General features: G+C 48.4%; 2 protein-coding genes across 3 annotated transcripts in view; one reads left to right on the forward strand and one right to left on the reverse strand.

The window, feature by feature from the left end:
• Positions 1-15,435, reverse strand: part of LOC100876908 (uncharacterized) — a 43,854-nt gene that overhangs the window by 10,721 nt on the left and 17,698 nt on the right. The gene's annotated exons all lie outside the window — the stretch shown is intronic.
• Positions 912-15,318, forward strand: LOC100876798 (uncharacterized). 2 transcript variants are annotated; one of them, XM_003702869.3, is made up of 8 exons: positions 912-1,241; positions 7,114-7,157; positions 8,865-9,001; positions 9,465-9,683; positions 11,712-12,406; positions 12,462-12,649; positions 12,723-12,888; positions 13,112-15,318. In XM_003702869.3, exons 2-8 carry the CDS (start codon positions 7,121-7,123, stop codon positions 14,670-14,672), a joined length of 3,003 nt encoding a protein of 1,000 aa, XP_003702917.2. In that variant the 5' UTR covers positions 912-1,241; positions 7,114-7,120; the 3' UTR covers positions 14,673-15,318. The 2 variants fall into 2 exon arrangements, with proteins under 2 accessions (XP_003702917.2, XP_012139531.2); XM_012284141.2 differs by having other exon boundaries at positions 913-1,241; positions 7,111-7,157.

The following is a 15,435-nucleotide window of genomic DNA, read 5'->3' on the forward strand; positions in this document are numbered from 1 at the left end:
TCGCTAGGTGGACAACAACCTCTGGACGCGACCTCGTTTCGAGGAGTAAAACGCGAAAAAAAAGAAGGGCATGCGTCGACCTTGAGTCTCGCGAAGAAAGGACTCGATGTCCTTAGGGAAAGCGATGAACTTGGAAGAACGGCTCCGTTCACGGACACTGTGCTGGCGTAAACACTTCTGATTATTATTCAAAATTCCAGCGAGAAACGTTTCGACACGGATTTCCTCGTTGACGTAAATTCCCGCAAAGAACACTTTCTTCGGTAGCGACAACTTTATCCAGACTTCGACCCTGAAGGTAATTTATCGAAAAGTCGAGACGCTTTTTCGAATCCTCGATTGCGAAAGACGATCTCGCAAGCGTCACGGGAAGCAGAACTTCCTATTTCTTCATAGGCAAGAAAACAACGAAGATCGGTATCGTCGGATGATTCTCGAGGCGCGATTTTTGTCCTCGTCGATGGAATGGATCGTTTCGCTTTCACCTCGTTTCTAAGATCGATCTTTCGAAAAGTTTGATCACGGATAATCTGTCGAATGGGTTCGGTCGAATGCTGAACAAGAGGATACGCTAATCGGAATCCCCTGAAGGCGGTTAAAGACCTTTGCCGTCTTTTAAACAGCGTCACCCACCCTTCGAAAAATCGAGCGATCTTCGGAGTAAAGGTAATAACGCATTGTCCTTCTAAACGCGTTGAGAGTCAAGTTTGAAAGGTTCAGCACGCCGTTGCCGCGAGGAGTTTTATTCGCTTTGGCTATCAGGTGGCGACGCAGGTGCCTTCTCGCGACAAAGAGCCTTTCCCTCGGTGGGGCCTGATTTTTCACTCGACGTACGCCAATGCGAGGATCGCCAAGACGCCTATGCCCGTTCCAGCCCCCTCTTCGACCTTATCCTCGCTCGTAGAAAGCTCGATCAGACGACGTTGGCCGGAGCACAACGCTCCTGCCGCTGGCTTTTCCACTTCCATCGCGCAGTCTCCTGGCCGGACCGGACGACGCGGTCTTGCCCTGAACCTCCGAACGCGCCGATTCAACCGGTGATACTTCTCGAAAATTCCACGATCGGTCCACCCCCGAGTTTACGTCGAGATCGCTCGAACGAGCTTCTTACTCGCGATCGTTCGCTGGCAAACGCGAGTCGCAGCGGTGTACAGGTGCGAGAAATATATTTGGTGCGCGTATAGATGTGAGGAAGGTGCTTTCATGAGGAATTAACGAAGACTCAGCGGAGCCAGAGACAGGTCTGTTTTGTTTCTTTTTGTTTAATCTCTGAAAGGCTCGAGCTACGAAGAAACCACATACGGAGTAAAATAGCGGTTTCGATTGTTGCTCTTTAAACGAGGGTTGGGTTAACATCGGCGAAAGTAGCGGCAACTCCTTCGCTATTTATACGCTGCCTTCTTTCCTGCCGTTGAATCTAGACGAAATTCAGATTACCCAAGCGACAGGGTAATCACTGTGTATTATCCGTGGAAAAAAGTCGGCGGCTTCTGCTCAGAATGTCAGCATTTTTCTTGCGACAATCCCTCCACGTGAGCGTTCCAGCAAGCCGTACCTCGCGGCTAGTGAAACCGCTCGAGAGAACTCACTCCGCCCGATATAGTCGAAAAAAGAACAGATTGGAAGCGTAACGCAACGCTCTGGTATTTAGACGCGCGAAATTTTCGTAAGAAGAGAAAACTACGAGCGTAAACGCGTGCACGCGTGCTTCGAACGACGTCCTCGATCGACCACGTTTCGAATTTACGCCGAGAAAAAGAAATTCGCGGTGAACTCGATTTCGCGTTATCGAGCAAGATTCGCGAGCGGGTCGCGTGACAAATGTACCACGCACGAATTCGTGAAAGGACGAAACAGAGATAAAAACGCTTTCAGGACTTTCGCCGAATATCCTCCTGTTCCCTTTTTGCGATCGAGGCACGTTTTTTCGCGTCAAGAAGACGGTGAACTGGTTCTATCGTCGAATTCGTCGTTCATTAAACTTTCCATTCGGTTTCTTGCCACTCGGGAAGCGAACAGCGCGACTCCTACGCCCGTCACGAGTTTTTTATTCGGGTGAAAGGAAAAAAAATATTCAACGTATTTTGGTGAATCCTCGGGACTCGAATTTCTATTCCGCCATCGAGGAATCGCCGCTCTAGCGAGCAGAGAGTTTCGTTTTAGGAAACGCACGGTCGGTGCACGTGTTAAGAGCACGCGATTCGATACCGCGTCGAGGAAAAAACGCAATTCGAATACGACATAGAGCCTCGTTTTCCGTTTAGAAGAGACGTCTCTAGAAGATAAGGTTTCCGTGCTTAAGATCACGACTCGAACGTCGTGACTCGATTCCATTCTCGAGCCATAAAACGAATTTACGCTTCCATACAACTCGTAACATAATATCGTCGACGAGTTACGCGACTTACGACACCGCATCGGTAAAGAGGCGAGCGTAATTTAACCGTTAATCGAGTCGACGAGTCTCGTCTTCGATTTTTATTACCGATCGGTGGAAATTAACGGACCGATCCTCCTGAACGATATATCGAACGCTTTGTCGGTTTATCCCTCGCGGTTTTCCGTAACCTCGACAGTGCTTTAAGCAACCGCCACTCTCCTTCTGTGTTTCTAGGTCTGTCTCCCTTTCTTTCCTTCTCTCCTTCCTCTTTATTGCATTCTAACGCGTCCACGTTCACTTTCGATCGACGGATTCCGTGGCCGATTGTGCACGCGTTCGAAAGTGAATTTAATTTGCTAGGCGGCCTAATTACTCGCGGACCACGAAACCGCACCCCAAAAAACTCCAAGGTAACTCAAGACTCCACAACCTTTTATTTACACCCATCGAACTTGTTTGCCAAACACAAATTATTACGTCTAAACACAAAATAAGTAACAGATTGTTACGCGTACTAAATCCAGTCACGAGTAGGCGATAGTCGAGCGAAAAGATTATTACGTAATCCGTGGACGCTTTCGCGGGCTCTGTTCACGCGTTGTCCGATATTTTAACGGATCTTTTTCAATAAACGATAGAGCGCGAGCCGCGTTACGACACGAGAACGAGCGTCGTTCGGCCGCGGTCTGCTTTCTCCGACTATACGCCGCCGGAAAAATAAACGAGCTACTTGGTCGTAATCGAACAGCCGGGATAGTTCTAATCGAGGGTCGTCGATTCGCCGCGAAATTCGAACCGCGATCCAACGAGATTCCGAACCGGCGAACGAACCGCAACCAGCGCGTACTTTTCACTGCGTAATTGGACAACCGCGAAGAAAAGTTTCGTCATACGCGGCTTCCTTTAAATTCATTTTCTTCGACGATTCGATCTCCGTTACCGAAAGGTTAACCACGTTCGCGTGGAACACGACTGCAATTGAGGGCTTCTCTATTTCTGCGGTTTTGCGAGACCGTGAAACCGCGTCCTCTTAAACGATCCTCGCGGAATACCGTCGGTATCTTTGAGCTGTCTATAGTTTCGAAATTCTATTTCCAAGAATTTTCGAAAATTGTCGATGGCCAGAGGCGCAACCAATAATTTTGCGAAACAGGAGATAGGTGAAAGACGCGTTCGAACGTTGTTCCTAGCCGTAGGAGCGAAATTTGACCATCGCTTTCGAAACGAGACACAAAGTGTGTCATAGGCTGTTCTACGAGACACGCGTGAATATTGCGCGATACTTTCGATGATGCCTCCTCGATCTGTACCGATGACTTTCCATCGAATTATCCCTGACAAACCGCGACGTTAAAAGGGAAATTGACAAAATCTAAGTCAAGAGCTTGCAGCTGTTCCCCAATGGTTTTTCGTCCCCATACGTGACAGTATAATTTATAAACTTCACTGTAATTTACGATGCCGGTAGGAAGCAGCGGAAAATATCTCTCGTACGATTCAGCATCGGTCTCGTTACTCTCTCGACGGGTAATTGCGACTCCCGCGGTAAAGAAAGACGAGAGGTAACGACTTCGCGACACATTAATTGCTCTAATTATACATGGAAGTCTTTCCCTTTCGAGATTGAAATTCGTGGAAGAAGAAGAATAGTCCAGTTTCCTAGTTTCTTTCCTGCGGTTTAGCGATTACGAACGCTGGATTACAAAATATTCAACAGTGACGAAACTCCGGGACTACCGTATCGAAAAACGTGGGTACTCGCTAAATCTTGTCATCGCTCGGCGACGAAAAACCTCGCAGCCTTGCACGGAGACGATCGTTAATTCCGAAACCATAGCGTTCTAACCGCGATGGCAGGCTTGCACAATGCGCCGATAAAACGTCGCGAACGGTGCGTTCCGCTCGGATAAATTTGATTCGCGACAGAGAGTGAAATCATTTATTCCGAAGCCGGTTCTCACCGAAGCAAAAGCAAAACGTTCACCGCCGCTGCGGAAAATCTTATCGAGCTTATCTAGTTCGAAGGAACTTTAATTCCTGGTTGAACGAACTCGAGCGGAAAACCGGCGAATTTAGGTATGAACTAACAAGACGATCGAGGCAACGATTATCGCCGATGAATGAACGCCGCGGGCGATTACGTAAGACGACCGCTTTTACCCCGAACACGAAACCGATTATGTTTACCGAAAGATCCCTGCGGCGCGTACTTACGCGGAGAAACGAGCCTCGAAGTTTGAAGCATCGAGGACCGAGAGGAAGTCGGAACTACATTTCGAAATTCTAATAAGAGAAATCGTATCGTTTTCTCAAAAATTTCGAGCCAATTTTATCCTGGTTCGGATAATTCTGGCGCCTTGACACGGAAAGGCAGCCAGCATTAAGGCGCACCTCCGTGACAACACTCGATTTTTACGTCTCGAGTAGGAAATCCGAGAGAAACGTCCGAGAATGAAGTTTGCAACCTAATTTCGATGAAAACCGATCGCAATCGTCTTCCATATTCCTCGAGCAAGTATCGTACACGTTCGCCTGCACAATCGAACGCTTTCTACATACAAAACAGCGATCCATCTGACACGAGGCGACGTCAAAGATTAACGACGCGAAGGAAAAGCACGTTCATAAGCCAGCCGTGGCGCACGAGAATACCCTTACGAAATATCGTCTACTTTTCTCGCAACAAAAGCAGCGGACGAACAGACTCGATCTACCGCGAATTACGTGGCCATATGCTGGAAATGCAACGAGCCAACCAGAAGTTACAGCGCCGGAGAAGGCGTTCTGGTACATAGATTATGATGAACATCGCGCTTATCCGTAGACCGATCAGCATTAATATCTGGCAAGCGTGTGAAACGCGATTTCCTTCTTTTTCCTCGTTTCCCTACGATCTGTTTCTTCGCTCGACTGCCCCGTGTTTGACCTCGGCCGATTCGCGTTATCGGTATGTCGAGTACAGGCTTATCGAAGGATAATCTGAATCGACGAGAAAATCTGCTCGACTGCGGCGAGAAAGTAAATGGCCTCGCTACGAAAAACTTCGCAGTGGAATGTCTGATCGCGTCGAATGGAATCTACTTCGAACGCATCGATAAACGTCTCGGCTCGATCCGCTTTTTCTACCGCCGAATGATCGATGTTTCTGGTTTCCGGTGAACGAGAAACTTGGTTCCTCGCGTGTACAGCGACGCAATGAGACCCGACCATTAGACAATTCTCACGTTCTGCTTTTAAAAGTGATTGTTCGAGAGTTCGCGCGGACAGAAACTCGCTCGAGAAACGCTACGCCGAGGAAAATAGCTCGGAACACACGCGGAACTTGGCTCGCGTCATCGACGGCGCTTCTTCCCCGGCAATTTAATTCGATAACGCAATATCGATAGAGGCGTTGGAGCAGCAAGCACGAGGAAATGAAAGCTTGTTGCACCAACCTGTGCCGCTTTTGAAGGCTATCGAGTTTCGTAACCACGCCTTCGCGCATTGTCGATCTGAAAAATCGTCAATGTCTGGAGACACCTCTCTAATGGGTCAGAATTGTCTTCGAAGAGATTCGAACGTGATGAAATTTATTTGGAGAATTTCGAACGAGCGGAAAGTTTGAAGAGAAACGAAGAAATAAGTGATTACGATGCGTTTAAGAAAAGAATCGATGAAGCCAGCGGCAGTCATCGTTTCCGGTGACCTTTAGCGGGATGACCGTTACGCGTGTCGTAACGTAACGTAATTTACCGTAAGGTAACGTTACGAGACTAGCGTTCGTGCGCGAGTCGATAAAGTGGAATCCTCTTAACTTCGACGTTTTTAAAACGTGTGATTCCGTGGGAAATGTAGATTTTACGATATTTACGAAATTGCTCGTCGCGTAGCGGTGCCGTACGATTTCCGTACGGAGCGAATTCCTAGCCTGAGAACTGTACTCGTTGTGACACCAAGGAGGATAACTTGTGTAACCGATTCTCAGTTTCTGCTGGTAGCGAACATCCTCCTCCTTTTCCTGCCGCTTTTACGAACTGTAACGTCTGCGAATTGGAGCGCGATAGAGCGCTTAATTAATGCGAAAATATGCCGAGTGGTCTACATTTTTCAGCAAACAGATTCCGATCATCGATTACATTTAGCGTTTCTAAAATCTTCGAGAACGTTGTTTAAATCGCTACCAGACGAGCCAAAGCGTTGCAGATACCACGTCGCTTTGCTCTGTTTCGTTGGGGAAAGAGTCGAGATCGAACGCCGAAGGTCGCCGAGTAAATCCATCGGAATACACCCAGCTGAAATATTTGCCGGTAACCTGCACCGCGTTCCCTTCCCTCTCTTGACATACTATTTGCTTTTGCAAGGACGGAGCACCGTCGAAAGGGTCTCTTTTTCGAGTCCGGAGAAAACGCGTCGATGGCGTCTTCTCTTTGTTTTAATAATTAATAGAAGCCACACGCAGCAATGACGACAAAGTCACACCCGGTATTACGTGATCGTGCATTTATATAACACCCACATTATCCTTGCATTATATGGTTAGCAGCGGTGACAGCACAGAGAAAGTTCCTAACCATTCCCATATGCTCGAGCCTCTGTACCGGTCTACGTTCTCGCCGTACTATACGTCTCGATCATACGACTCAATATCGAGGCTATAGACAGCAAATACCGTATAATCCGAACGCAAATTTTCAGCCGTTACGAAATACTTTTACGTAGAAATTCATGGGAAACGTTTTTGCTTGTTGCAGTAGCACCAATATGCGGGAGAAAAGGTGGCTTCTGCTCGCTCTGTGTGGTAAGTGTACAAAACAAGACCCCGATGCAAAACTTCTGGATGGAAATAAAAGTCTCGAAGCTCCGCCGAGCTTAGTTTGCTCTTTTAAAACCCGCAGTGGAATGTCGAAGACAGCGGTCGACCTTCCAGGCGTTTTGCATCTGAAGGTTCGTTCACACCGGATCGATTTAGATGGAACACGATCGAACCCAGACGCTAAAAATCCTGGCGCTTCGTATTCACGTCGCAGCGAACGGAGACTCGTATGACGCGAAACGAGCCTCGCGAAAAGATTCCACGAAGGAAAAGATGAACCCGTCGCGCATATCAAGGAGGTCGCTTCCTTTGTCCCAGCACGGTGCAAACCGACCACCGACTCCGAAATTCCCGATCGAAAGGCTGGAACACCCGGACGGGTCGAGTAAACAACTTCGAAGGACACGCTTTCCGCTAACTTTCATAATATTATCGCGGAAAGCAAAACCGCTTAGGCACGATTGCTATCGTAACGGCGCGGCATTTTAAAAACAGGCAGGTGACGTGACGCCGACTTTTATCGCGGTTCCTGACATTTTCACCCGTTCGACGAGTGTTCGTTGCTCGGCCGTCCACGGACATTCGAGGCCTTCGAAAACTCGTTTGAAAGCTATCGAACGGTACGGTACCCTCTACGGACGGCTTCAGAATCTCAAAAATTTCCGTCGCGACAAATCGTAGTCCACGCAAGCGATCCTGACCTTCGTTCATCCGCGATTCGATCGAGGGATCCACGGGAATCGCGTTGCAAAACGAAGCCAATGTCGCCACGCCCTTTTTTAATGAAAATGTCGAGACGTTCCCACCCCAATGGGAATCGACCAAACAATCGACGACGTATGATCGAGATGAAGCAATTTGTTTACGTACGGTACACGAATCGGCGTTGTTTCGTCACGAAAACGTTACGATTCCAAGAGGGGTGTGCCCACGCGAACGTTTCCCACCAAAGGAACGCGAACTCGTTCCCATAATTCATTTTTATGCAACGTCGTGTACGCTCGTTATCGATCCTTGCTTGGAAAACAACGATCCCGTTACGACCGCTGTTCCACTACGTGTTTTTCAACAACGAGGGCGTCCACTCTCGCGAAAGGTCCGTGAACGGATTCTCGCGCCAAAATTGCTCGAGTTCTGTTTCGAAAGCGATAATCGACGATATGCTTTCGCTCAGGACGAGTTATCCTGTCCGACTGTCGTCGACGTCGACCTTGAACCGGTTTCGAATCAATTACGCGCGCCCTCCGGGCAAAGAATCAGCGTCAATTAACGACGAGTTAACGAGACGTCGTTACGTCGCGATGGAAAGGCGAAGGAGAAAACGTAACGCTGATCGAGCACATTAGAATAGTACGATCTTTGAAAATCATAAATCAACGAAAGTCATCGGATGACAACGATAGACAGCCTTGATCCGCTTGCTAAAACAATTACCCAACCGAACGCGTTCACCTGCGCCGCGAAAATTGCAACACTTTGACGCCGAGACTTCGCTACTCTTCTCGTGCGCGGTTTGCGCAACAACGACGCTTCTTCGTGGTTTGCGCAATCCGTGGATGCGTGCTAGTCTCTGATTATTTATCCTCGCTGTTCGAACGCTTATCCTTAATCGGGAAACGTCTGGACGAATCACCTCGACCAAGAAAACGAGAACCGTTCGCGAGCGGATTTTTAATAATCTGACAATTCCAGGAATCCTACTGGCCAATGCAGTTTCGGCCGCGCTCAAGGCTACACGACCGAAATTCAAGATCGCCACGACTTCGACCACGACAACGAGCACCACCGAAGAAAGTCATGCACGCGAAAACGAGAACGAGGATACAGAGGTAAGGCTCGATTTTACGGCCAAGAGATCGAGGCAGTTTTTACGAAGGCGTCTGTTTGAATCGTGACACGATACATCGCATCGGTGAACGCGTGCCACGTTAAAGCGAGACGCAAACGATCACGATTTCATCGTTTACCGGTACAGGAATAGAACGAGCGACTCGTTTACCGTCGATGATGCAAATCTGATGATGCACCGGTCGCGTTATACCACGCGTCCGTTCCTATTTTCCAGTTGCATCCTCGCTTGATTAATCACGGTACAGAAGCAAATACACGACGGCTAGTTTTTTTCTAATACATCCGTAATCATCCGGCGTTGTTCGATTACAACGCGAGGTTTAATTAATTGACGTCGAGCTAAGACAAGCTGACGAGTACGACACAGGTTTACCTTCGTAGCTCGCGGTAATTCCACGAGGCGATTAACTCACGAAGAATGCCCGTTTCTATTTTCCTCAGGTGACTACGACGGTGGCCAGCGAGACGAACGGGACAACGGGTCACGTTCTCACCGGGATTCCGCAGATCGATTATATCTGGGATCCAAATTTACCTCGCGAACTGAACGGCTACAACCTCAGCGACTATCCGTTTTATAACAGCATACCGGAGGACATCGACTTCAAGTGTGACGGCCTGCACGACGGGTTCTACGCGAGCGTGCCTCACAAATGTCAGGTGAGAAAAGTGACACTTTGTAATTATCGGAGCTGTAAGTTTGCCGGGGTTTTCGACGATTCTTGAAGGAGAAACGCGCGTTCGATCCACTTTCCGTTCTTCGTGGTTTGCATTCGGGACGGTGTCCAGCCTTTTTAATTAAGGCTCGCCGTTTCAAGACCTTGTCGGAACAAAATGAGCACTCGGAGCGCCATCGGGAACGCGAGTCGCGTAAAAAAATTGTACGACGAAGGACGAACGGATCCGTGCGGGAAAGCACCTGTTGCCACTGGACCGGACACGTTCCACGCGGTGATCAGCGACCATTTTAGACTCGATCTAATAAGGTGCAGTTTCTCGAGTTCAATCAGCCAATACCGGCGCATTCTCTACACGGCTGGTATCAATCTCTGTCTGCTCTCGCGCATTTGCGTAATAAACGCCAAGTGTCTGCGAAAAGAGAAGGTAACCATTCAGCGGAATATTGTTTGACTATGCTAATGTGCGCCGTAAACCCTAATCCTTCTTACGCGGAATCCTTTAGAAACACCGTACAGCCAAGTTGTGTAAAGGCATATTGCCAGGATCACTTTTTCGTGCGTTGCAATTATGAGCTAAACAGCATATAAAAGTTGATAATATTCCGTAATTGGCTGGTTCGGAAAGATAAAAAAAAGAAGCCTGCACTCGTTCTGGAAACCCGTTCGTACATCAAGAAACTCGGAACGGATCGGGAGCAACGCAAGAGTAAAAGTGGGTATCGTGACCGTTCTAGTGAAAAGGAAAGTCAGTGTCATCTGGATAAATGCCGGAGAAAGATTTTCTGACAAGGCGTATCGTCCACTCGCGTAATGAACGGACGTCAACGATCCATGACTGCGGTTCCCCCATCTCATCGGCGGAACGGACATCGATCCAAGTCTGGCCTTTCGGATTTCTTCCACGGATCACGAAGAACGAGAACGACTGCGAGAATTCGATCGACAACGAAGGAAGGAAAGTTATCCGAAGGAAAAGCGTGAAAGATGACGCGAAGTCGCAGAAAAAGCTCGAAGAATAGAAGAGGAGTTCCGCGGTTCGATACACTTCCTGTCCCTGACCGTTTCGGGATTCACGCGCGTCGATCTTAGAATTGTGAAAGCGATTGCGACGTATCCCTTTCCCGACGTTCCTTATCGATTGTTTTCGCCGGCCGAGTGGGCCATTGTCATGCAAATGTGTGCAAACTAGCTTCCTCTGAATCCGACATTCGGCGAGGAAACAAACTGCGAAACGCTTTGTCTTGTACGGCAACGGGAAAAGCAAATTATACCGTTCGACCCGCGTTCGGCTCCATCGAATCCGCCCGAGCCAAAATCGTTCTCGCGAGTCAGCGTGTCCAATCGACTGTTAAGCGAGCGGTAAACGCTGGTCTGACATTTAACCGGCAAAAGTTGAGCAACCGTCGCGATTCGTTATCGAGAAATCGGTGGACCGAGCCAACTCGAGGCGCTTTTGGAACACCGATCCCGAGCCAGCGCGTTTCATACATGCAAATAAGAAACAAGCTACTTCCTGCAATCTAGCTCACCGGGGACATCCGCTTTCCAATAAAATCACCAAAGCATAGAGAAACTCCGCGTCGCTGACGTGCGGTAAACACGCGAAAAGGAAACAAATAGACGAACGAGGGAAAGATGATCGATGTCTGCGAATCCGTTCAACGATGCTTCGTGTCAAGCTGCTAGCTCGGGAGAAACGAAATCGAACGTTTGAACGAGCCAGGACGTGCTCTGAATGATTTCAGATGATTCCTTTAGATAATCCAACACGATACGTGCCAGACAAATGTAGAGACTTGTACAGAGACAACTTACTCGTACGTACAATAGCGCAACGTATATTCGTGTACTCTCTAAGCAATTACTGGCGCACGCGTAGTCGCGGTGTGAAAGCTACTACTGAGTCTAGCAATATCGAGCATCTGCGTTCGGTGAAAAGTGTGTTACTTTGGCGAAAAAACAGTAGTTCTCGTCTACTCGCGAATAACGCGTTTCTTTTTTTTTCAAGGTGTACCACCACTGCCTATTCGGCACTCGATACGACTTCCTATGCGCCAACTTCACGGCTTTCGACCAGAAAACCTTCATCTGCCACTTCGTCTCCGAAGTCGACTGCGCCAATTCGAAGAAGTACTGGCACAGAAACGATGCCCTTTACAAGGCAACGACGACTTCCACCACGTCCACCTCGACGACGACGACGATGGCGCCGGTGACGGTCGCCACGGGACGGCAAGCGTCGAGAGACAGGGACCTACCGAGACGAAGAAGGCCCTTCAGACGACGACCAGCCTACGACTACTACGACGAAGAGTACTACGATGACGACTACAGTCGCCCGCGTGGTTACGGCAGAGACGATTACGATTACGAGGACAGAAAGTACAGAAGGGACCGAGATCGCGACTTCAGGGATCGAGATCGCGAATTTCGAGACAGGGATACCCCCAGATCCCGCGACGGAGTCGCCAGAGACGATAGGGACCGCGAGACGAACGCTAGAGACAGATATTCGGGTAGAAACAATAGGAGAGATTCTACCAGACTGAGGGACCCTCTGGAAGAAGACACGAGGGTCAGATCGAGAGATCCTGATCAAGAACCGCGGTCTGGATCTAGAGAAAACGATGACGCTGAGTTGGACGATCGACGAATCGAGTCTCGAGTCAGAGACACCGATGATCGTCGATACTCGGACAAGAGGTAAAAATTTCTCGTACTTCGCTCGTAAGAGGTTCTTATCGAGCAGTGTTTGCAGGTACAGGGACGAATACGACGATAAAGATCCTGTTGCTCCACCCGCGAACGGCGAGAGCTTAGTGAAGCCCGCAGCACCCGCTGCGTCCGTGTACTCGAGACCGAGAGCTCCTCCGAAAATTCGAAGACCGGTACCGCTTTCTGAACAGGATAAATACGCGTACAAATCTACCGCTGTTCAATCCACGGGTAATTCTGCGCTGCTTAAACCTCGAAATAGTTGTTTGCGCAAACGCGTTACGCTCGTTTACGTTCGTTGCAGAGGAACCACGAAGAAGACCGTTAGACGTTGCGGAAGACGATTATTACGACGATGAATTGGAGGATGTTAGGCCGATTCGAAGACCGCTGAGAAGAAGACCCTCTTACAGAGACAGGGATAGGGACTTTTACGATGTCAGAGACAGGGAAAGGGACCGACCCTTCAGGTAAGGTAACGTACGTACACAACACTGAAACGATTATATTCGTACGTCGTAACCAATTAATCGGTTCAACTGATCGCACGTAACAAAAGATAACAGTGTCTAACTACATGACTACATGGTACTGACTACATCGTATGACTAAGTACATGGTACTGACACAAAACCATAAGAAACTAACACGATCGCGTGTAGTAAATATCCTTGACGGATTCGTTGATTTCAGACCACGATATCGGGACGACGAGGACGATTTGCGACCTAGAAAACACCCGGATCGTTCGAGGGATCGCTATTACGATCGGGACAGGGATCGTGGCGTGGACCGCGGAAGAGATCGATCCCTCGACCGTGGAAAGGATCGCACCGCGGACAGATCGCTGGATCGTGATCGAGGAAGGACGCAAGACGATAAGCAAGAGAGACCGCACTCGACCCGACCTCTGGACAGGGAGAGGGACACCGATCGATCCCGAACAGGATCAAGATCGAAGGATCTGCAGGACACCACGGATGCATCGGTTAGAAGAGGCAGTGCTTACGATCGTACCGATAGAACAACTGCCGTTGCAACGGCAACCACGTGTCTGCCCGAGCAACTCGTACATAAAACCGAATCGACCACGAAAGAGACCGTGAACGATCGCTCGGAGAAATTGACTTACACGGAGAGGCCGTCCAAGCAGGAAGAAGAGTCTCGTCGAACGAATCAGCAAACGGATTATCAAGAGAGGGACCAAGACGAAAGACGAGAGCAGCACTATCAAGAGGAGTACTCGCAGGAGTATTACGACGAGCCAGAGGATACACCAGCTCCACCTCCGCGGACGGCAGTTCGGATCGTGAAACGTCCATTCTTGCCATCCAGAGGAGGCAATCCGAATCCGCGAGGTTTGGCACCGGTAGGTGCGAAAGCGACCACGCCTAAACGCGACGAGGAAAAACCAACGGAACGAACCACCGTTCTGCAAGAACGACAGAAAAGTTACTACGCACATCCGACTACGCAAGAGAATGCCCAAGAATTGAATCGCGAATCTAAAGCGCAGCAACGAGAAAAAGAACCTTACGATCCGTACAAGAGCATTCAGATAGAGAACCAACACGAACGGAGACCGGACGAATACGATACGTCGGTAACCAGATCCTCGACTCGAAAGCCTACCGATAGACAACGAGAGGAGGAGACGCAGAAGTCTATGGCGGAAGACGAGTTCGTCACGGGTTCGAAACACGAACAGGAAGATTCGCAGAACTACGACGAAGGATTAGGTAAATGGACCAACGAGGAGTTCTCGAATCCTCCGCAGAACGAAGGAAACTCGCAAACTTCGACTCGTAACAAAGGGAGAATAGCGAACGAGAACGTTTATGAAGTTCAGGAACACCCGACGAGTCCTCAAAACTTCCGAGTGAAACAAAGAATCAACGAAGTGACGCATCGGCTGCAAGATATTCCAGAAAGCGAGTACGATGTCACGTTGAACGACGCCTTGACGCCTACGTTGAATCAGGAAGCGAACTTGCCAAGTGGATTCGTGCTGCCCCTGCACAGACAATTGGGAAGGGACGCGGCTCTCCAGCCGACTGAAAACAATTATAAGGTCTCGAGACCGGTCAATCAACAGCAGAAACCGTTCGTGCCTAGTCCTCAGTTTTTGCCTACGGTCAACAGCAACAACGACAGATTAAGGACCGTGTACTATAGAACACCCGAGACCATTCAAATTAGCGGAGCACAATACAGACCGCAAAGAGGATCATGGCACGATTACACCGGTTATTGAATTCACTCGATTCGAGACTCGGACAAGCTTTGAAATTTTACGAAATTAGGCGCGTACAATTTCATTGTAAATCAATGAGATTCGATCGCGATAACTAACGAGGACCTCCTCTTCGAATTGGACCTTTGGTCACGCTTTTCGATGTCTTTCACGTCCTACGGGGAGATACGGTCTCCTAAACGATGATCATGACAAACAAACGAAATCCACGTAAAACATTTGAACCTTTCAATTGGTAATTCAAACTTCCATCGGAAGAAACGATCGGAGGATATAATACTCTCGATGATTCCTTCCTATTTCACCTCTCTGACGTTATCCTAATCAATATTATCACGGTGGTACGTTTATAGAACGAATAAAATTGGGTCGATGGTATAAATCATCTTGCAATTTCTACTTTCGGTTAAACTTGTAAATACGCGCACGATTATATCATTCTTGCGAATTAAATTATTGTCCGCGCGGTACACGCACGCGCAAACGATCGTTCACGAAAGCACATTCGTCGTCTCGATTATTATTACCTTTTTTCTTCGATATCAGTAGCGAATAAGTTTTCTCGAGTATAATTGTAAATTATCCCAACATTGACGTACGATATTAAAGAGTGAAAATAAAGTATACAAGTTTATTCTTCACCAAACTACAACTTTTTATTTCAACTTCGTTACGAACATTATTCACGGATGAAATTGTTTCTAACTCGTAGCCAATATGCTCGATATTATTTGAGACACAATCTTCATATCGTGAGCACAAT

This window comes from Megachile rotundata, chromosome 8 (genome assembly GCF_050947335.1).
Source record: "Megachile rotundata isolate GNS110a chromosome 8, iyMegRotu1, whole genome shotgun sequence".
Lineage (NCBI taxonomy): Eukaryota > Metazoa > Arthropoda > Insecta > Hymenoptera > Megachilidae > Megachile > Megachile rotundata.

Coding starts and splice junctions, on each gene's coding strand:
- LOC100876798 (XM_003702869.3), top strand. CDS start 7,121: ATGCGGGAGAAAAGGTGGCTTCTGCTCGCTCTGTGTG. Junction 9,002..9,464: donor ACGAGAACGAGGATACAGAG/GTAAGGCTCGAT, acceptor TATTTTCCTCAG/GTGACTACGACGGTGGCCAG. Junction 12,407..12,461: donor CGTCGATACTCGGACAAGAG/GTAAAAATTTCT, acceptor CAGTGTTTGCAG/GTACAGGGACGAATACGACG.